This window comes from Psammomys obesus, unplaced genomic scaffold (assembly GCF_907164565.1).
Source record: "Psammomys obesus unplaced genomic scaffold, mPsaObe1.curated_primary_1811, whole genome shotgun sequence".
Lineage (NCBI taxonomy): Eukaryota > Metazoa > Chordata > Mammalia > Rodentia > Muridae > Psammomys > Psammomys obesus.
In genome coordinates this window covers 6023663-6045234 of record NW_026588368.1, presented here as the reverse complement: position 1 = coordinate 6045234, position 21572 = coordinate 6023663, and the positions used below count along the sequence as shown (strand labels likewise).

Below are 21572 nucleotides of genomic sequence, written 5' to 3'. Positions count from 1 at the left end.
CATCTTAGGGTGCTGAAACCAACGTCCTAAGGAGACCTCTGAGCAATTCCACCCCTTGTGGAAACTAACAGACCACTGTAATTAGCACACCAGGCGGCCATGAAGGTACAGAGGTGCGAGGAACAAAGCACGGCCTCAGCCGAGCCTGGTTTGAAGGATCTGGGATGAACACACATGAAAAACTTGCTAGCTCCTTACCCGGTATGTCGGCTACAGGAGTGCAGGCAGGGGGATTGGGAGGGCATCCGCTGGCTGCTGGGCTAGGTGAAGTGTGGGATCAGGATGAGGTTTCCATGCGTGCTTGTTCTGAGGGTGGTTCTCCAGCCGCACCCCCAGGACTGGACTGAGGTGACAGAGTGAAACCCCTAACCCAAAGCTACCAAGACTTTATGGATTCTGGTAGGGTCTGTATTTGGTTTTGTTGTTATAGTTGCAACATAAAAATAGGCAAATATGTCTGTCTATAGAGTGGAGGGGAATGAAAAGAGGATGTTACAGAATTTGATAGTTTGACCAATCTATTATACCTATAGAGTGATTAGAAATCAGTTCCTTAGAGCCAAGTGATTTTTTGTTTTGTTTTGTTTTTACTCCTTCTTGCTCAATGAAGCAAGTGTTCGCCATCTGTGCCAGGACAGAATGAGCTAGGGTTAGTCATAGACAGGAGACATTTGGATGAAGCAAGAACCCATTGCAATGGGTGGCTTTGGGACCCTTCCTTCCCCATTCCTGTTCTCTCCTTACCTTCCAGCACAGTCCAGGGGTGTGTGTGTGTGTGTGTGTGTGTGTGTGTGTGTGTGTGTGTGCTTACATTCCCTAGCTTGGCTCACTGCAAGGGTGTGGATTGGTGACGCTCAGGGCACACAGCACACAGATTCTGGTTTCCAGTTTATTCTCAAACAAAAGAAAAGGGTGCTTCCAGGAGTGCAGCAAAGAAAATCACAAGGGGAACCGAAGCAGGATAGGAGGGAGTGTGTCCCACAGACACGTCCTCCCACTGGCCGAGCCTAGAACAAACTAAACATGGAAACAGATGTGGAAATGACACTGGAATCATTAAAATGAACAGAAAGCTAGCGTCTGTACCAATACAAGTGAACTCCCCAGTAAAATGAAAGTTGGATGAGGCTCAGATAGTTAATAGGACAAAGTACTTTCCCACAAAATACACACCAGTTACTCATAATATTCTACATGTAATGTTACATTGTAGCTGCAGATAATGTAAGTAATGTAAACGAAAAGTAGCCAGAAAGATGTGTCCTTCCAGCAGGCGTGGATGTCTCTGGTGTCCGCACAGCTACCGGCACACCAGGTAAGGAACACAACTCCCTTCTGGAATTCTCCTGTCTTGGACCTTTGGTCTCACTGCTACCAAAGAAAACATCTTAGTAACCCAAAGTGACAGATCCTTCTGCAAATCAGCTAGCTGTCTTCATTAAAGATTGAGGCCGTGAAAATCAAAGGTTTGAGAACAGTCCCAGACTAGCAGGGACATGGGAGACACGCCGAATGTCCTGAATGGCATCTTTATGCCCTAGGGGATGTTATGGGGACAACTGGTAAAATGGGGGTGGTAATAATTTCATACTAAGGCATTAGGGGGAAGAAACATGATTCGGAGAGTGTACTTGCTGGGTGTGGTGGCACACATCTGTAATCCTGACACTTGGGAAACAGAAGTAGGAAGATTGCTGGGAGTTAAAGGCCAGCCTGGTCTACAGAGTTAGACTTTGTGTCAAAAAAAAGAAGAAAGAAAGAAAGGAGAAAGGAAAGAGAGAAAGAGAACTTATTCTTATGTGGTACCAATATATATACGTGTGTGTGTATGTGTGTGTGTGTGTGTGTGTGTGTTCTTTGCACTATAGGTTTCCCATAGGCTTTGTGTTGTTTCAAGTTGTTAAATATAAAACAAAATTATAGGGTAGTACATCATTTTTTTTTGAAGACTGCTAATAAAATTATGCTGTTTGGATGCCTTTTCAATATCAGGGAAGAAAGAATTTAAGTTCAGACCACAATAATACTTGTTCCAAAGTGAGTTTGGGCCCCGAGGAGCTTTTCCTATGGCTTGTCCATGCTGCCTACGTGGGGTAATTTCGGTGTTACCGGAGTCCTCCCTGGCAGTATACCTAACTTTTTGCCTTTTTGTAAAGTTGAATTATGAAACAAGAGGCCATAACTAACCACCTCACTCAAAAACTTGGTCACAGAAGAAATTGTTTACTATGTGGGACCAGACAGTGTCTCCTCCCTAACGGGAAGGCTACTTCAGGGACAAGTCATGTCAGAGGCCAGGACAGCAATGCTCATAAGAAGGGCATACTGTGCCCCGGGGAGTTAGATAGTTTGTTGTTTTAAAGAACGTGATGGTTGATAAAATTTTGGCCATTCTTTACCAAGCTCATTTCTGTATATGTTGTTTTGTACAATCCCCTCTCCACGGTTCTTTCCTACTGCCCTTGATGTTTTTGTGGTCTAAATTTCTGTGGTCTGCATATAGTCAAGAATTAGGCATGATTTTTTTTTAAGGCTGTAAACTGAATTCCTCCCACAGGAGCCATTCCCCCTGAGAAGGAGGGTGGTGCTGAAGCAGAGGCACAGGACCTTAGGTTTCACTTTCCCAGCTGAAGGCTCAGAAAACAAAAACCAGAGACCTTGGGGAAGAAAGGTAAGTGCCATTACCTGCCCAGCCATTCTCTGTCCCCTAACGACATATGGATTTCCTCACCAGAGGGCCCTTCAGAATTGTTGCTAAATGTCTTATTTTGCACATAAGGGAAGACAGAGTTCAGTGATCCGAACATGCCATTCCCTCATTATTGGCATTATTTTGGGTACAACTGTCTAATTATTTCTAAGCCTCGAACATAGCAGACCACACACACCACATATCAATCTATATATTGCTTTTTTTCCCCCTTCTTCCTGGACTAGTCAGTGGTGAGTTACAGAGTCCGGATTCTCCAGCTCTGAATAATCCACGGTGGATCTCCTAGAACCAAAGTTACCTTCTTACAAAACAATCATCATCAAAGTTGGAAACGCTCTAAAATCTAGTCAATATTTAGGCTGAAATGAATAATCTCACTCATTTAGGTTTTTCCCTGCCATTTCGAGATCTTCATAGACTCATGTGATCAGTTATAAGAAAAATAGAGACTCTGGACTCTTCCTACCCTCCCTGTACAACATTTTAAAAAACTGTAGTGCAAATTCCAACTAGAGTGCTGACACAGCCCTAGCTTAGAGCATTTCCTCCACAAGAACGCCTTAGACCTCCTCCACCTCCTTCCCTACCTCTTAGCATCTACACATCCAATTTTTACAGCTACAATTTTGTCACTTCCAAAGTGTCTGTGAACGAGAATTCCTGCAGGGACTGGGTAACTGGCTGGAAATACTGACCGGGCTACCAGCTTCCACCAATCCAAAAGCTAAAGATGCCATCAGATAGCATCAGAGGCCTATAGAAAGAATCCTCCATCTTGCTTTAGCCACCTGTCTAATGTACTCACCACTGGATTTTAAATTTGCCTTGATTTATGACTGTCTTTGTTCCGCTGCTATGAAACTGCTTTCATATGGGGCCTGGGGCAACCTAGCTCTGTGTTTCCCATGCCTTGCTCACTCAACTTTGGCTCCAGGAAAAAAAAAAAAAAAAAAACTTTTATTCCCTTTGAGGCTAGGTGTGTTTTTGTGTCAACATGTGACACAAATAGATATTAACTCTGAGACACACACGTATAATTTTTTTAGAGATTTGTTATTATTACTCAGTAATATTAATAGTTTGTTCCTTTTTATTGCTGAGTAGTGTTCCATAAGATAGACGTATTTGTTTAGGCAGCTCTTCAGTTATTTCCATTTTTTCTTGATTACAGACAAAACCACTATTCAAAATTATGTATTTTTTTCTGCATGGGATAGATACCTAGGGTACAATTGCTGAGTGGTTTGTAGCTCCATGTTTAACTTTATTTTTTCCCCTAGAAATTTTTTTTTTTTTTTTTTTTTTTTTTTTTTTTTTTTTTTTGCACTTGACAACACTGTTTTACATTACCAATAGCCATGGATATTCGATCACCAGATCCTTCCAGCATTGGCTGGTATCACTGTTTCTTCGTTTAACCATCCGATGGTGTGACAGCAGTGAGTAGCTCTAGCCCAGCACTGCTTCCAGCAGCCTGAGGAGTTTCTTGCTTAGGGACCTCCATTCAGAGAAAGCTAGGTCCTTGACTGCTTTCAGGACAAGACAAAGAGACACAAGTTAGCTAGCTTATTAAGAAGTCAATGTGGAGCCATGCACGTTTCTATACTTAAACTTGGAAAAAGGGGAAGAGAGAGGGGAAGGGAGAGAGGAGAGAGTGGGGAGCAAGACAGGAAGAGAGAGACAAAGAGAAGGAAAGAGACAGAAAGAATATACCCGTCACCAGTACAAGCTTCTCAAGAGAGAGGCACCCTCTCAGGCATCTCTGTAACAGCTGAGGCGTGATCACAGTTCTTTCCTCAAAGGATGTAACTCACATGAGATTTAAAGACTAAAGCAAGGTGAAATCAAGTTTAACAATTAGCTGTTTGACTTTTCTTGAAGAATTTCCTTTATAAATGAAATTTGGGGGGCTGGAAGGTTCGAGACAGGGTTTCTCTGTGTAGCCTTGGCTGTCCTGGACTCACTTTGTAGACCAAGCTGGCCTTGAACTCACAGAGATCCACCGGCCTCTGCCTCCCTGAGTGCTGAGCTTACAGGTGTGTGCCACCGGGCCAGTTTAGCTAGTTTTTTTGTTTTGTTTTGTTTTGTTTTAAAGTGGCAGATGGTTGGGGAACCAAGTAGTTAGGTTGAAAGAGGGGAGAAAAAAAAAAAAAAAACTCCGTTACAGTCTCACACACACATAACAAGAATGCCAACTCACAGGTGAAGGTTAACAGCTAAACCAACAGACAAGATGACGCCCAAACAACCATGAGAAACTGATACTTGCTATGAACATAGACTAACAGGAAACTGAAAGAACATACTATGATCATATTAACTCAAGGTATACCCTTGGGTATTTGGGCCAATTTGGCTTCTCTGTTGTTTTGGTTTGTTGTTGTTTCTTTAAGTTTTATACTGATTGACGCTTCTGTGCTCAGTGGAAAAGGAAAAAAAAAAAAAGGAAGAACTAGGAACAACCTCGGATACTCAGTTTCCTTAGCATACCCCTTTAGAGAACGGGGAAGCTGTAAGGACATTGCTGTATGAAAGAGCAAACTTTACAAAAGGCAGTTCCTGCAAAAGCAGGAGGGGCTGAAGAATCAACTGGAAAGCCTCCAGTTCCAGAGGAAAAAGATAAGAGCCTTATCAAGCAAAGAACTGGCCAGCTAAAAGAGTTTTGGAACCTAAAATGTACTGATTAAAGATACCATCTCCCGGGGTACCGTTCCAGGGCTAATTCATCTCAGGAGGGTAGTGAGTGTTTCTAAGGCCGGGGAGTAGCTTAGGATTCATCCTTAAGGTGCTGTCTTCTCAGACAAGCCACGTGCTGTTTCCTCTGGCCCAGGACCAGGGGGTATGTTAGAAAGTAACGTCAGAATCCCACTGCTGCTCAGAACGCCATCTCTGAAGCAGCTTTTCCCTCTCAGACAGGACGGGCTCCCTGCTGAGATGCCCAGGACTCAGGACTGGCTAGCCAACAGACTTACTTCAAAGTGGGGATTGGTGGGGACATATCCTGCTCCTCACCCCGTCCCTGTCTCCTGCCTGAGAATCCTGAGAGCCTGGCTGCATGGCTTTTTACTTTGAAATTACCTTTATCCTCAGAAAAGTATAAGAGGATGCAAGAAGTAAATTACAGGGGTCTGTTTTCAATGTGAGGTGAGCCTAAAGACAGTCGGAGTTACAGATCAGCAAGGTACACCAGGTGCCCCTTTTTCAGGGTAGCCTGAGGAGTCCCCTACTTAGGGACTTCCGCCAGGAAAAGCCAGATACTTCCGCACCACAGCAAATAGTTGCAGGACAAGTCACAGGAATGCAAGGCCAGTGATGTTTTGGATTTTGTTGCTGTTTATTTGATTTGAATTTTGTTTGTTTGTTTGTTTGTTTGTTTGTGGCAGGTTTGTATTTTTGTTTAGTTGGTTTGGTTTTGGAGTTTTGGTTTTTCTCTGGGTAGCCCTGGCTGTACTGGACCTGACAATGTAGACCAGGCTGGCCTTGAACCCAGAGATCCACCTGCCTCTGCCTCCCAAGTCCTAGGATTAAAGGCGTGTACACCTCCGATGCCCAGCTGGTTTCATTGGTTTTGTTTGATTGGTTGGTTGGTTGGTTGGTTGGTTGGTTGGTTGGTTGGTTGGTTTTGGTTTGGTTTTGTTTTGTTTTTGCTTTTTTTTTTTCTTTACCTCCTTTCTACCCATCTCACTACTCCACGCGTGAGTTTATTAAGCAGGATTAAGGATAGTGCATGATGTGAGCAACTAGTATTGAGGAGATCCTTAATTTTTGGTTTTTTGAGACAGGCTGTCTCTGTGTGGCCTTAGCTGTCTCAGACTTCCTTTGTAAAACAAGCTGGCCTCGAACTCACAGAGATCTGCCTGCCTCTGCCTCCCGAGTGCTGGGATTAAAGGCGTGCGGCAGCCCTAATGTGTGCTGTTTTTTAGTTACATTTTTGAACTTTGTTGTGTGTGTTCTAATTCTTCCAGCACACGTGTGGAGATTGATGGCTCTGGGAGTGGTCCCCTCTTTCGTGTGTGGGTCCTGGGGATGAACTCAGATTGCCTGGCTCATGGCAAAGATCTCTCCACCAAGGCAGCTGTGGCTCCCCTCTACACTGCTTTTATAGCTCTTTATGTATCTCATTATTTCATAGTGACAGGACTTTTCTTTTTAAAAAAAATGAAAGATTGTAAAAACTTGAGGGTATTGCATTCAGTTCATTAAGTAACACACGAGCACAGAATTTACTTTGCTGAGACACTGATAAAGTCTTTAAATGTGGTCTACTTTTTTTTAATGCTTTGTTTATTTTTATTGTATTTGCACTGGTGTTTTTTTCTGCATGTATGTCAGTGTGAGGATGTTGTATCCCTTGGAGCTGGGGTTACAGTTGTGAGCCACCATGTAGTTTCTGGAAATTGAACCCAGGTCCTCTGGAAGAACAGCCAGTGTTCTTTTGATTTGATTTTTTTGAGACAGGGTTTCTCTGTGTAACCTTGGCTGTCCTCAAACTCACAGCGATCCACCTGTCTCTGCCTCCCAGAGCACTGGGACTAAAGGTGTGTGCTATCACGCCTAGCTAAGCCAGTGTTCTTAACCATTGAGCCATCTCTCCAGTTTCAGCACTTCAGCACTTCACTTCTGGATCTATGTGGGTTTTTTTTTTTTTTTTTTGAGATGGTTTCTCTGTGTAGCCTTGCCTGTTCTGGAACTTACTCTGTAAATCAGGCCAGCCTCAAACTCAGAGATCCCTCCTGCCTGATTGCTGGGATTAAAAGCATACATCTGAATCTTTGAGTTTAAAGTTTTTCCCATAAGATTTCCTAACATTCCTAAGTTGTGATTCTTAAGTAGTTAAGATTTTTATTATTATTATTATTATTATTATTATTATTATTATTATTATTGGCAGAGCCTTCCTCTTCCACTGTTCTGATTATCTTGAAAATAAAAGCTATGTTTCACTTTATTTAATCTTGTCATTGATTGCATAGTATTTTCCAGCTGTTCCATTCTAGCACTATAGAAATAATTTTCTAGTTTTTCCCTATCCAATTGCTCTAGCCAACACTTTCAGCACGATCCAGATTGCTGCAAGTAGAAATTCAAGGTGCCCACCGTCCTGGACTTATGGTACTGTGTTGGGGCACTTTATGTTGTTTCTTATCGTAAAGAGTTAGATCTTGCAACACAGAGAGAAGGGGGAAGAAGAGAGGGGAGAGAGAGGAGAGGAGAGGAAGGAAGGGGAGGAGAGAGATTGCAGTTGTTAGCTTGCACGAGAGGCCATGCCTCCTGACACTAGAGTCAAATCAGACTATGAGGACCATGGTGGCTATTCTTGGTTGTCAACCTGACTATGTCTGGAATTAACTACAACACAAGTGGCTGAGTGTACCTGTGAGGAATTTTTTTCCCTTAATTGTTTGAAATGGAAAAGACCCACTTTTAATCTCAATCCTTTGAGATGGGACGATCCATCAACCTGGGCCACACCTTCTGCTAGCAGCCTGAAGCCTGTTCCAGCAAGGACATGGAAGGAGGAAGCTTGCTCTCTTTACCTGCTTATTCTCCATCTCCTGGCAAGCACATTGCTTCACGGACATTAAAGCCTCCTCCTTTGGGATTCCAGCGTATGCTGAAGACCAGCTGAAACTTCCAGCCTCATGACAGAACAACTGCTGGATTCCTGGACCTTCCATTGGTGGACAGCCATTGTTGGACTAGCTGGACCACTGCCCGTAAGCCATTCTAATAAAATCCCATATTACATACTCATTCTATAAGTTTCTGTTCCCCTAGAGAACCCTAACCAAGACAACTCATCAAATTGCTGACTGAACCAGCAAGTTCAGAGAAAAGGAACATGCCCACCTTCTTCCTTAGGAGATTCACTTTGGAACCTAAGCTGATTTCCTAAACTGGGAGCAAATGTGGAGCAGGGGAAGCATGCCTAGCCACACTCTCACCCAGAGGAGCCTGGGATTGCATTTGATAAACTAGGGAAGAAAACAAACATCACTGATGTTATGTTAGCCATGGAGCCTTCTAGACCCTGGCATAAAATACAACAAAGTAAAAGTATTTTTTCTCAGGTAATGAATTTTCTTAAGGTGGCCATCTCTGGTGGCCCTGGCATGAGCCAAGAGAGCCAGGCCAGGAATCTCCCAAAAGGCTACTGCGTAACTGCCCTTCTAATCCAGGACCTTGACGGTATTTGCAGAACTTGCTTTTCCCTCTCCTCCCCCTCTGAGTGTGTAGGGGAGTAAGTGTGGTGTGTGTGTGTGTGTTTATGCGTGTGTGTGTGTGTGTGTGTGTGTGTGTGTGTGTGTGTGTGTGCAAGTATAGGTGCCAAAAGAGCATGTCAGATCCCCTGGAGCTGGAGTTACAGGCTGTAAGGTGTTGCATGTGGGAACTGGGGACCAAGCTCCGGTCCTCTGGAAGAACAGAAAGCATTCTTAACCACTGAGTCCCTACCTTAGCTCCAGTCCCTACCTTAGCTTCCTAAGAAGCCTCAAGCTGAAGTGCAGTAGGCTAAGATTCACAAGCGGATGCCTGGGACATGGCAGTGACCAGCTCCCTCTCCTCCCTCTCATGGAGAACACTAATCTTCAGTTTTAAAACTCAATACTCCTTCCACCTCCTGAACTGGGCCATAGAAGTGGAGCTGCTCATAGTAGGACAAGGGCCCAAACAAATGACAGAAGATGGAAGAGAAGAAACAGCCTCATCCATGTTTTGCAGCGGAGTGGTGGTGGCACACACCTGTCATCCCAGAATTCATGGAGGCAGAGGCAGGCAGATCTCTGAGTTCGAGACCAGCCTGGTCTACAAAGTGAATCCAGGACAGCCAAGGCTACACAGGGAAACTTTGTCCCAAAAAATAAAAAGAAGAAGCAGCAGAAGAAGGTTTTTCAAACTTTCCTGAACCCCGACTCCCTTTATACACAGCTCTGAGACAATGCTATGGCTGCCATTGTGTTTATTTTAATCTAGTTCACATCAGGTTGGTGTCTATCAGCGACTCTGTCTTCTCTCATTTCTATCAACAGAGAAAATGCCCCTTCTTGACAGGGGCTGACAATCCCTACCACAGACATCTGTACAGGCAGCTGTGGAAACTGGAGAGCCCATCTCCATAAAGGGCATGCTCTGGGCCCTTCATGATTTCTGTGATTTCTCCACAGAAAATAGACCTAGACCTGCTCTTTTAGCACTGTGACCTTCTGCATAAAAGGGCAAGAGAGCAGTCTCTCTGAAGACAGCCAGCATCACTTCTTGCCTAATTCTCCTTTTCTTTGGACAATGACACTCTACTTCTCTCGAGGTTTCCAAAGAATAGACTAGAAACCTTCTAGAAACACAGGCTTAAAGGGGTATGTGTTTGGTGCACAAGGACCCACAACATAACCAACTCAACCCTGGAAGTCTTTAGCAGTCGAATCTCCATCCTTGTGTCCTCTACAAAATGACCCGAACTCCATCTTGAGATTGTTGAGGGCACTGAAGGTGTATATAAAAGATAAGGTGCCGTGGAAGCCTTCCTCAAGCTTTCAGGTTCTTATGTTGCTCTTAGGAGACATTTAACATTCATGACATTCTCTCTCTCCCCCTCTCTCTCTCTCTCAGGCTGGATAACTGTGCCACCTGCCTGACTTCCCACCCTCCTGGCAAACTCCTTTTTGCTGTCAAAACCCAGACTTGCTCCCTTATGTTTTCATTTTGCTGTTCCCTATGCCCAGTATCACTGGACTCATGTTTTCTAGGCTCCACTAGTCCACAGTGACACTCCCGATACTGTCGGGATAGTATCTGTCCTGATAGTATGGGGAGTGTCACTGCTGTTTGACATCTCTAAACACCATCTAAACTGGACTTTTTTTTAAAAAATGTACTTAGGAAGGCTCTCACTGGCTCTTGAGATAGTGTCTAGGTCATAGCATAGACTGTGGGTACTTTTATTTTCACTTTCTTTTCCTATGGTTTCCTTTTCCCATAGAAGAGCGAGTACAGCCAGATGAGAAAACAGAAGGAAGCAGGCACATCTGCTGCTCTGTCTGTCTGTCTGAGTACAGTAGTAGAAAATGAACCCAGGTTTTCACATGTGATAAACACCTGCTCATCAAAGAACTATACCCAAGACTTCTTTTCTTTTTGCTTTTGTTTTGTTTTGTTTTTCAAGACAGGGTGTTCTTTGTGTAGCCCTGGCTATCCTGGAACTCACTCTGTAGACCAGACTGACCTCAGACTCACAGAGATCCCCTGCCTCCCTGAGTGCTGGGATTAAAGGCTTGTGCCACCACACCCGGCTCCTTGCATAACTTTTAAACAGTATTTTGTTATAGTTGCTCCATTCTGTAGATGGTGACTGTTAACCTCTTACCGTGCTGATGTATAAATTACACTTCACAATGTGTGTAAGTATGGAAAAACGCATACATACAGGTCCAGGTCAGGACTCTTGGTGACTGTCAACACCTAATGAGAGTCTCGGAATACACCCTTGAGGGGGAAAGGGATGAAGATACTCAAACACTGAATGGATGTGATCGATCCAGGCAGGGTCAGGGCTGTGCTGCAGATCCATCACAGCATCTTCCCAGGTTGGGATTTTGCTGGTGTTTTTCCTATTCTTCCACCAACAGGCCCTGTCTTGGAGGTGACCCAGCCTAACCTAGAAAATTAAGATTCTTAATGTGTGCCCTCACCCCACCCTCATCCTCCAGTAATGAAGCTATTCTCGTTCCAGGGAGGGGTCCCTGTGTGCTCAGTATCTGTATGGCTGGCCACATTGCCAGGGTGCTGGAGTCAGGGGCCCTTCCTTTTATGTACCAGGAACCAGGCCGGGGCCAGCCTATCACTTTCTCTTTCTGTGGTTTCCTTTTCCCATAGAAGAGTGAGTACAGCACAGTAAGAAGAGAAAACAGGAGAGAGCAGGCACATTTGCTGCTGTGTGTCTTAGCACAGTGCTCGGGAAAGGAACCCAGCATGCTCTGAGTGGGGCGACACAAACAGAGAGACACAGTCACGGGGCAGTCATATATTTAAAATTCCTCCCCCTCATTTTCTTCTTCAAATGAATCAGTCCCCACTTCTTCATAATCCTTCTCCAAGGCAGCCAGGTCCTCCCTGGCTTCAGAAAACTCTCCTTCTTCCATTCCCTCTCCAACATACCAATGTACAAAGGCCCGCTTGGCGTACATGAGGTCGAATTTATGGTCAAGGCGGGCCCAGGCCTCTGCAATTGCTGTAGTGTTGCTCAGCATGCAAACAGCTCTCTGGACTTTGGCCAGGTCCCCTCCTGGCACAACAGTAGGTGGCTGGTAGTTGATGCCCACCTGGGGAAATAAAAAAGACAGGCCACAGACAACATGCCAGTCAGCCAAAGATGTTGGGCAATCGGTTGTTAGCAGGCTATGTTGGCAAGACCCAGGCATAGGTGTGGGGTGGAACTGCAGGACGGAACAGCAGGAAGAACAAGGAAGTTGAGAACACGGGCAGATCAAAAGGGTATGTGCTAAGGGAAAAAAAAAAAATCAAAAGGGAGCGGGCAAGGTGGTGTGTGCCTATAATTTCAGTACCATGGAGTCTGAGGCAGGAGGACCAACAAGGGCTTAGAAACTAAAGACTGGAGGAGAAATAGAGGAAGGACAGGCTGGTAAAATGTTAGTGGAAATTATCAAGTTGCCAAATGTACTGTCTGAAACCATGGCCTGAAAGCAGGCATCTTGAATGTTTATCTTAGGAGCAGGGGACAGGAAATGCCTTCCCTGCTAGAGGCAGATCAATTTCCAGAACTGACATTATTATCTATTATCGCCGAGCTTATTGTTTTCTGGATGCTTATCCGATGCTCCTCTTATTTTTTTGCAATAAATTTAGGAAAGTTTATCTGTCAGGGGTAAAGGGCTGTTTAAGAGGGCACGGGGAATATCCAGAGCAATAAATTAAAGAAGTCCTTGGGGATGGTGTTGCTCGCCAGGCCGCCAGGCCGGGTCTCTGGTAAACAGGGTTCTTAGAAGAAAAGCAAGAATACCAACCACAGAAGTGAGAGGTCACTCAAAAGCAAGCCAACCTCCCAAGATCTGCTTGCATATTGGGGGATGGGGAGGGACACTTCCCAGCGGGGCCTCCAGCCTAGAAATCTCCTCACAAGGGCCCTAAACCAGAGCAGAGCAAGAATTATAGGAGACTGGAAGGCCATGACACCAAGATACAAACTGTGGTAACACAGGACACTGAGAACCGTGGTACTGCCCAAAACTAACATATATCCTGGTCCGACGTCATGCTTAAATTTCCAGCCTCGTAGATTCACTGCTTTACAAACATGTCTTCAGGAACTGCTGACTGTAAGGCACACAGCTGCTAACCATGCAGCAGGCCACAGATGTGAAAGAGATAACACAGCAATAGCACACTGTGTGTCTTGCTGGTGTGGCTCTGGCCAGCCTAGGCCTCTCTTCCCTTCTGGAAGGTGACGGCATACACCTGAGTCAAGCTGGGAACAAACGCCCCTGAGGAGGATGTCAACAGGTGAGACTTAGTAATAAGCATTCTGCTGGCATGAGCTTTCCTGAAGAGCAGTTACCGATGCCAGCACCGCCTTGCTCATCTTTCCACATGGGACCTCGGAGCAGGCTCAAAATGAAGGAGAGAGAGGCCATCCATCTTTATTCATTACCCCCACTATTTCCCCATTTCTTTCATTTTTTTTTTCCTTCTCCCTTATTAGCCCGTGTGGTTATTCCAATTCAAAACAAGTAGTCCAGTTTTTGGACAACCGTGACTGCTTTTGGCAAGAATGACCAAACTGACACATAAAAGTACATAGTGTCTAGGAAGAAAAGGTGGTGTGGGCCACAGGAGTGGAGCGGTGGGTGGAGAAACTGCTTCCTTGCTCTGCAGCATAGCTAATGGGAGGGGAGAAAGTCAGGACTTCATGACAAACAGGACTCAGTCACATAAAGACTCGAAACAGCCTTGGTGTTATTCTAAATTGATTAAGGCTTACAGGGTAAATAGTTAACTTTTATTATACGTTGGGGGAAAAAAAATGCATTGTCTGTTAGAAGAAAGAATTATGTCTCTCTAAAAACTGGAACCATTTTGTTAGCTCTAAAATTAAAATGGACCTAGAAGTGTAAAATAGCCACTGAACTTCCTTTTAGGCAAACTGAAATGAGTTGCAGGTTCTCAAGATGTGGTGAGTCAGGTCCCTCAGTTTAAAAAAAAAAAAAAGTCAAAAAAAAAAAGTATATGAGTGTGCCGCTATTTAAGATTATTTAACCTTCTTCAGCGTGTGTGTGTGTGTGTGTGTGTGTGTGTGTGTGTGTGTGTGTGTTTGAGACAGGGTTTCTCTGTGTAGCCTTGGCTTTCCTGGACTGGCTTTGTAGACCAGGCTGGCCTCAAACTCACAGAGATCCGCCTGCCTCTGCCTCCCAGAGTGCTGGGATCACAGGTGTGCTCCACCATGTCTGGCTAACCTCATGCTCTTTCTGAAGTGGCTTAAGCAGATCAGCCTTAAACAGCTGAATGTCTCAGTCAAAGCTGAAGAAAGTCAGTGATGCATTTGCTTTATGTCACCTCCCTGCTGTGTCATAAAAGACCAGAAGCTCCCAAGATTCATTCTCCCCAATGCTCAGTACTTCCCCTCCTGCATCCCCACCATTCTCCCCCACCCTACGTCATCAGTTCTTACCTTGAAGCCTGTGGGACACCAATCAACAAACTGGATGGTTCTCTTGGTCTTGATGGCAGCAATGGCAACATTCACGTCCTTGGGCACCACATCACCGCGGTAGAGCATGCAACAGGCCATGTATTTGCCATGACGTGGGTCACACTTCACCATCTGGCTGTTGGGCTCAAAGCAGGAACTGGTGATCTCTGCCACAGACAGCTGCTCATGGTAGGCTTTCTCAGCAGAAATGATGGGTGCGTAAGTGACCAGCGGGAAGTGGATTCGGGGGTAGGGTACCAGGTTGGTCTGGAACTCTGTGAGGTCCACATTGAGGGCCCCATCAAAGCGGAGAGAGGCAGTAATTGAAGACACAATCTGGCTGATGAGGCGGTTGAGGTTGGTGTACGTGGGGCGTTCAATATCCAGGTTCCGGCGGCAGATGTCGTAGATGGCCTCATTGTCCACCATGAAAGCACAGTCTGAGTGTTCCAGGGTGGTGTGGGTCGTCAGGATGGAGTTGTAGGGTTCCACCACTGCTGTGGACACCTGCGGGGCTGGGTAGATGGCAAATTCCAGCTTGGACTTCTTGCCATAGTCAAGGGAAAGGCGTTCCATCAGCAGAGAAGTGAAACCAGAGCCTGTGCCCCCACCGAAGCTGTGGAAGATCAGGAAGCCCTGCAAGCCAGAGCAGGCGTCCGTCTGGGGAGACAGAAACAAGGAGAAATCAGGAAGAGTACTGAGACCCCCAACACGGAGACAAATCCAGATAAACCCCCGCTGTCTGCCATACCTCATCCTCAATATTTTTATGTCAGTGAAATCGTAATAGCCTATAAGGAATAAAACACAGAAGAGGTTGTTTTGGTCTTGGAGGGGGTGGCTAATGGCCAGACCGGCAAACCACATATATGTGCATAAGGCTCTGCCTCGGAGCTGGCCAAACCAGGAGTAGGAAGTCTCAAAGCTGCCACTGGTGGTAGACCTTGTCTTATGAGGGCCCAAACCTTATCTGCTATGCCTTGTCCTCGTCCTCTGATTGTATGGGCATGAATGGCCTGCACATCTCAACCTTGGAAAGGGCTCGGGTACCAGTCTTAGAAATGTAAAAGGGGGACTGGAGAGATGGCTCAGAGGTTAAGGGCCTCTGGCTGCTCTTCCAGAAGTCCTGAGTTCAATTCCCAGCTACCACATGGTGGCTCACAACCATCTGTAATGAGATCTGGTGCCCTCTTCTGGCCTGCAGGCACACATGCAGAGAGAGTGTGGTGTATAAAAAAAAATAAATAAATCTTAAAAAAAAAAAAGAAGTGTAAAAGGAACAATGGGGTTTTTTTCCTCTCTCTCTCTCTCTAGAGATTTTGAAATTTTGATATTTAAAAAGAGAAGGTTTTCAGGTTGACAAATCACAACTGTGTGTATTTGCGGGACAGGTTGTGGTGCTTCGGCTCTTGTGTACATCGTGGAATGGCCAGGCCAAGGCGACACACACATCCATGAATTCCCAGCTTGTAAAGTTGTAAACTTCAGCCACTTTTTAACCTTTCCCAAAGGTCTTCTCCCCTCTTGGAAGGTTCTGTGATGGTGCATGAGGCCACACCATGTTCCCAGCAAGTGCCTGATGTATAAGCACTCAGTATGGACTCCTGGAAGAGCTAAGAGAATTCATGGACTCACAGAACTGTCCAGGAGGATTTGAGCTACAATCTTCAATCCAGTGGTCCTGAACTTTTGGGCACCACAGGTCCATCAATTTTTTTCCCACCATACAGAAACGAGAGCTTTAAAGGGCGCAGTGATGTCGCCCACGACGGAACCTGATTCAAGTCCTAACCCTGCCCGTCTAGCAGAGCATGAGCCGAGTTAAGACTCAAAGCCTGTCCAGCCCTTAACTCCTGGATCCATCAATTGCTCCCTTGGGATAAGAAAGCAAAGATGTATAAATGGAACTTATAAAGTATATGTAAGTACTCAGATGTGTAAGCAAATCTCTTCCTCACCTGTTCCAAACTAATGCTTTTCTAACCTGTGTTTCTAACTTCGACCTCACAGATGGCTGAACTCTTCCCGGATATTACCATAGACTAGCAACAAATTGGGCTTATAGAGCAGGCCAGGATACCTGGGCGAGGGAGGAATACTGTCCCTATGATTGTTCCTTCTGAAACATAAACAGACCACTAGGAGTACAGCCAGTATTACAGCATGTGCCTGATAAAACACACACACACACACACCCTCTAGGAGCTATACTGGCAGCCAGTGGACACACACCTCTCTCCCACCGGAGTCCAAGCCTGACCCTGCTCGCCCTGCCCCGCCCTGCCCTGCCATGAGGTGCTTACCAGTTTCCGGATTCGGTCCAATACCAGATCGATACTCTCCTTGCCCACTGTGTAGTGCCCACGGGCGTAATTGTTAGCTGCATCCTCCTTCCCTGTGATCAGCTGCTCGGGATGGAAGAGCTGGCGATAGGTTCCTGCCCGCACCTCATCTGTCAAGAGACAGGACCCTCAGATCCTGGTTTCCAAGAGAGATGTTCTAGCCCTCCTGTCTGTGGATGAGACACACACACACACACACACACACACACACACACACACACACACACGAGCAAAGCCAGCCCTCCCTAAAGCAAATCTGTAAGTGACTGAGAGATCCTGAGTGAGTAGGGCACTAGCCAGGCTAGGACGGAGGAGGAGACTTGAAGGGGCAGACAAGCACTCATCAAACACCAAAGCCCTTTTCTTCTCCTTCCCTCCTTCCCTCCACCACCTGGATCTGGATCCTTCCAAGAGCACAGGGAACCCTCCCTGTCCCTGGGAAAGACGGAATCCACCTGTGTTTTTGAGTCTGGAGGAGTGGTGGTCTACACACACAACATCTCTGTTTCTAAAGTGCTGGCGTGTTTCACCACACCCACGAGGCCACACTGCAAGCCCACAGAGTCTGAAACCTATGCTTTAGGAAATGGGCTGTTTGAGAGAACTTTCTAATAGTTTCTAAAACTTTTTAGTGTTTTTTTTAGCTCCCTGCTTCTCAGTAACAATCTTGGTCCTTTCTGTCTGACTAAGCAGGTTGGAGGAGCACCTTGCTCCGCACAAATTAGCAGAGAACCTTTGACCCCTACTGCAACCAGCGCCCCCAAGGAGCTAAGGGAAGTCACAGGGAGGATGAGTCTGGTTGGCTCACTCATAACCTTTCAACTCATTTCACTCTCCTAAGCCAAAGCCCCTTGCACTTACTTGGCTGTTTCCGGCAAAGAGCTCTTGGCCAGCACTCACCTACTACAGTTGGTTCCAGGTCAACCATGACAGCCCGGGGCACGTGCTTGCCGTTGCCAGTCTCACTGAAAAAGGTGGTGAAGGAGTCATCGTCGTTGATCTTGCTGGCCTGAGTGCCAAAGGTTCCATCTGCCTGGATGCCGTGCTCCAAACAGAAGAGCTCCCAGCAGGCATTGCCAATCTGCACCCCAGCTTGACCCACATGGACTGATATGCATTCCCGCTGTGGAAACAGGGCACATCAAGGTCAGAGAACCCAAGGTCCTGGCCGGGGAGTGAGGCCTCCCATCTAAAGACTGTCTCTTTCTCGTGCTCGGGACACAGGATTCTCAACCCCACAGCCACATCACCCCACAACCAGGACATATCTGGGGGTCCAGGTGCCTGGCACGGCTACAGCTGGCACCAGAGACGGTCCCAAAGAACTCGGTTGTCCCATGGCTCGACTGCTCTAAGCGTTGCTCCTCAAGGTTATTCCTTCATACCTGGTACTGATGGAGAAGCAAAGACAGCAGCAGAGCTAACCTTAACCTCACCACAGCACACTGTGGCAGCGCCCACATAAATTCCTAAACACTGACCTTCTGAGACATCATAGACATGGGTGTGCAAACAGAGCCCCGGACAATCACAGGGCATCACCATAGGCATAGTCAGCGTTATGGCTACAAATGTAAAAGTAACTAACTAGCTACTTGCCATTAAGGTCAAGTTAGGCTCTTCCTGAATGCTGAGAAATTGGAAACAATTTTGGAGCCACCGTTGATACAGCGTTGCTTACATCAGGCCAAGTGTTAAGTAGACCTTACCCTTTGAGTGCCCTTCTATCTGTATTGCTCCGATTTAAAGCCTCAACTGTCTAATTGATCTTAGCATTATCAGCTGAGGATAAGGTGTGTGTGTGTGTCTGTGTATCTGTGTCTCTGTGTGTGTTGTGTGTGTCTCTGTGTCTCTGTGTGTGTCTCTGTGTGTTTCTGTACAAGTGTGTGTTTAGTTCTCTCCGAAGCAGATTTCCTGGGAAAATGAACTTGTCCTTCACCCATTCCCAGCCTGTGGGGAAGCACAGGCCCACACAGGGTGACTCTGAACTGTGGCACCTGCCAGAGCCCAGCAGGGAAGCATGTGCCTGGTCTGTAGGTTTCTATTCTTATCCACAACCTGACGTGGCACTTTCCAGCCCCGTGTAACCCAAGCTGGGAGCAGAGCCTCCAGAGAGCATGGCCGGTCATGGAAGCAAGCCGTGTCCACATCCAAGTTCAGACACCTGGATGCTCAGAATCCCCTCCAGACACAGGGGCAGGGCAGATGCCCTGAACACCTCTAAGGGCCAGAGATTCCAGGACCTGTGGCCTCCTGGTTTGGTTTTACGGCTGAGTCCGTGTTCTCTCCCATCTGCTAGCCCTTGTCCTGGGAAGAAAAGTGTGCAGGCATTCAGAGCCACCAGTGCAGAACACAGGGCTGAAGAGTTCGGTTCAGCAGTGCCTCCCGATGCCCAGAGAAAGGCCTCACTCACAGCTCGCCCACTCAATGCATTTGCTGTGTTATATGAGCTTAGCTGAGTCGCTTCACCTCTCCTCATCTGAAAAAAGAAGCATTTAACAACGCTTGCCACTGGCTTTGCCATTGTTGCCCTCATGGGCGCCCTCTTGGAGCTTCTCCCCCACCCCTTCTTAGCCGCTTTGTCGCAAGGGTGTTTTCTGTTTCTGTCTTAGCGCTCGGCTCAGGACTCAGGAGAGCACGTCCTATACCAACCAAGCAGCTGCCCCCAGACCCAGCATGTTATTGCTGACGCAAAGCTACCGTGCACATGCAGCGAGAAGCTGTGGCTTCTCAGGAAGGCACTGACACTGGGGAGCACTGGGCAGGTCCACAAAGAACCCGGTCCTGAGGCTCCTCCTTCAAGTTGCAGTATCGTCTGTGGCCCCAGACTTCGGCTTTCTGAAATTTGTCCCTTCGTGTCGCCATTGTGTCTCAGCCATCCCCAGCTTACTGAGGGTGCTGCTGGTTTCCAGCTGGCTGGCTTCCCTTCTGGAACACTCTAGGCCTTTCCAGGGAAGATAAAAGGCTTTTCCAGGGGGAAAAAAAAAATCATGGGAAGAGGAGGAGGAGAGGATATCAGTATCCTACAACCACCAACGTGAGATGCATTGTTTTTGGCCTCTTTGATGCTCTCCTCAATCTTTTATTAATGAATAAATATCTTTCTAGAGATCCTCTCTCTCAGCCCCTTTCCTCCTCTCTCCCTCTTTTCTCGAGTAAAAACCAAAAAAGAAAAGAATACATCCTGAGAAGAACTCCTGTGTCCCACTCAGGCTGTCCTTTCCACTCTACCGATGGGTTCCTTTGCTTGAGAGTATCATGCCCACTAAACACCTAGGAACAGAATGACGGAGTCACGCTGCCCTATTGCACTTCATCCTTACAAATATTCTCTCTCCCTCTCCCCCTCTCTCCCTCCTCTCCCTCCTCTCTCTTCTCTCTCTTTCTCTCTTCCTCCTTTTCTCCCCTTCTCTCTCTTCTTCCCCCACCTCCACATGCCAGGCAAGTGATCCACCACTGAGCCACACACACCCTCTTAATTCATAAGAAGAGTGGTAATAGGGACTGTGCCATACCAAAGCCATGTAGGAAAGCTACATGGCTTATGCAGAACAGCTACACAAACTTATGCAGACTTTGAATTCTGACTTGAACAAGCCAAAATAGAAAATTTCATTAATTTTAATTATTAATTAAGATAAAAATGAGGTTGGGTATGAGAATGTTCTTAGTGTCTAGAATTATGTCTGACACATCTAACATACTTTAAAGTACTTTTTTTTTATTTTTAACAGTATTAGAGACCAAACCCTGAGCCTTCGATGTTAGGCAAGTGAGCTGCACTCCAAGCTATTTTCAAACACATTAATAAGCACAGGAGATGAGATGATGTGGTCTAAGATGATGATTATTACATCTAAGCAATAAACACATGGGTGGCATTATACTCATGCACTTTTCTGGAGGTTTAATTTTTTTTTTTCATAGTAAAACTCAAGGCGTTAATAACAAAGTAAAAGAAGTAGGTGAAAAGCAGGAGTCAAGAGTGGAGATGCCATGCTCTTAGCCTGATATATAACCATATAACCACATAGCCTGGTTCTCCCGCCTCACACAGCCACTTACTCAACAGACACTCAGGGCCCATCCTGAGGGGGCAAGTGAAAATTTCAAAGCACTTGCCTACCATACTCAAGGTCCTGGGCTTGATCTCCGTTTCCTGTTTGGAATTTCCCATGACAGGCTTGGTATTGACACCCACTACCAGGCCTGTTCTGCAGCAGATGAGCCACCCACAAAGCAACAGGACTTCAGACCAAGAGGGAGGGAAGAGGTTGTGGGGCACAAAGGGTAGAGTTCAGATGCGGGTGAAATGACAACTCATGTGAAGTTTCTTGGAACCCTGTGGTCCACAAACCTCCTCAGGATTCCACGGGATGCTTTGCCCACGATGGGGTGCCACTGTTTGGATCCAGAATGTCTTCCATAGGCCTGTTAAGGGCCTGGCCCAGAGCCTCTAGCACTATTAGGAGGCAGGGGAGGCTGAAAGGTGGGGCCCAACGTATGTGTTTTGGTTCTTGGGGACAGACTGGGCCCGTGGAACCCCAGTCTTCTTTCTCTTTTGCTCCTTAAACCACCGAGTGTGTGTGCCATCCAGCCCAGACCAAGAACCAACAGGGGCCACCAAGCACACACTGAAGCCTCTGAAACCGAGCCAAAGTAGACGGTCCTAAGTAGATAACCTAGGGCTTGTGACCCTGGCAGAAGCTGGTGCAGGCCTCTTCTACACTGTCTGCCCAGCCACCGTTTCTCCCAGATGAGCCTCCACCCTTGGGAGGCCATTCCTCACACCTAGGAAAGGTCATCGTCTGTTATGAGG

At 46.4% G+C, this 21572-nt stretch overlaps 2 protein-coding genes across 2 annotated transcripts in view; both read right to left on the bottom strand.

Annotated features, from left to right (window-relative positions):
- Positions 1-11616: 11616 nt before the first annotated feature.
- Positions 11617-21572, bottom strand: part of Tuba8 (tubulin alpha 8) — a 16263-nt gene continuing 6307 nt past the window's right edge. Inside the window, exons 2-5 of the mRNA XM_055604279.1 lie at positions 17654-17876; positions 16715-16863; positions 14391-15071; positions 11617-12027 (exon numbers count right to left, since the gene is read on the bottom strand). Of these exons, the coding sequence (XP_055460254.1) occupies positions 11734-12027; positions 14391-15071; positions 16715-16863; positions 17654-17876 (1347 nt within the window). The 3' untranslated portion in view covers positions 11617-11733. The remainder of the gene's footprint in view (positions 12028-14390; positions 15072-16714; positions 16864-17653; positions 17877-21572) is intronic.
- Positions 17859-21572, bottom strand: part of Pex26 (peroxisomal biogenesis factor 26) — a 34317-nt gene continuing 30603 nt past the window's right edge. The window contains exon 6 of the transcript XR_008719796.1: positions 17859-17876. The gene's annotated coding sequence lies outside the window, so the exon portion shown is untranslated. The remainder of the gene's footprint in view (positions 17877-21572) is intronic.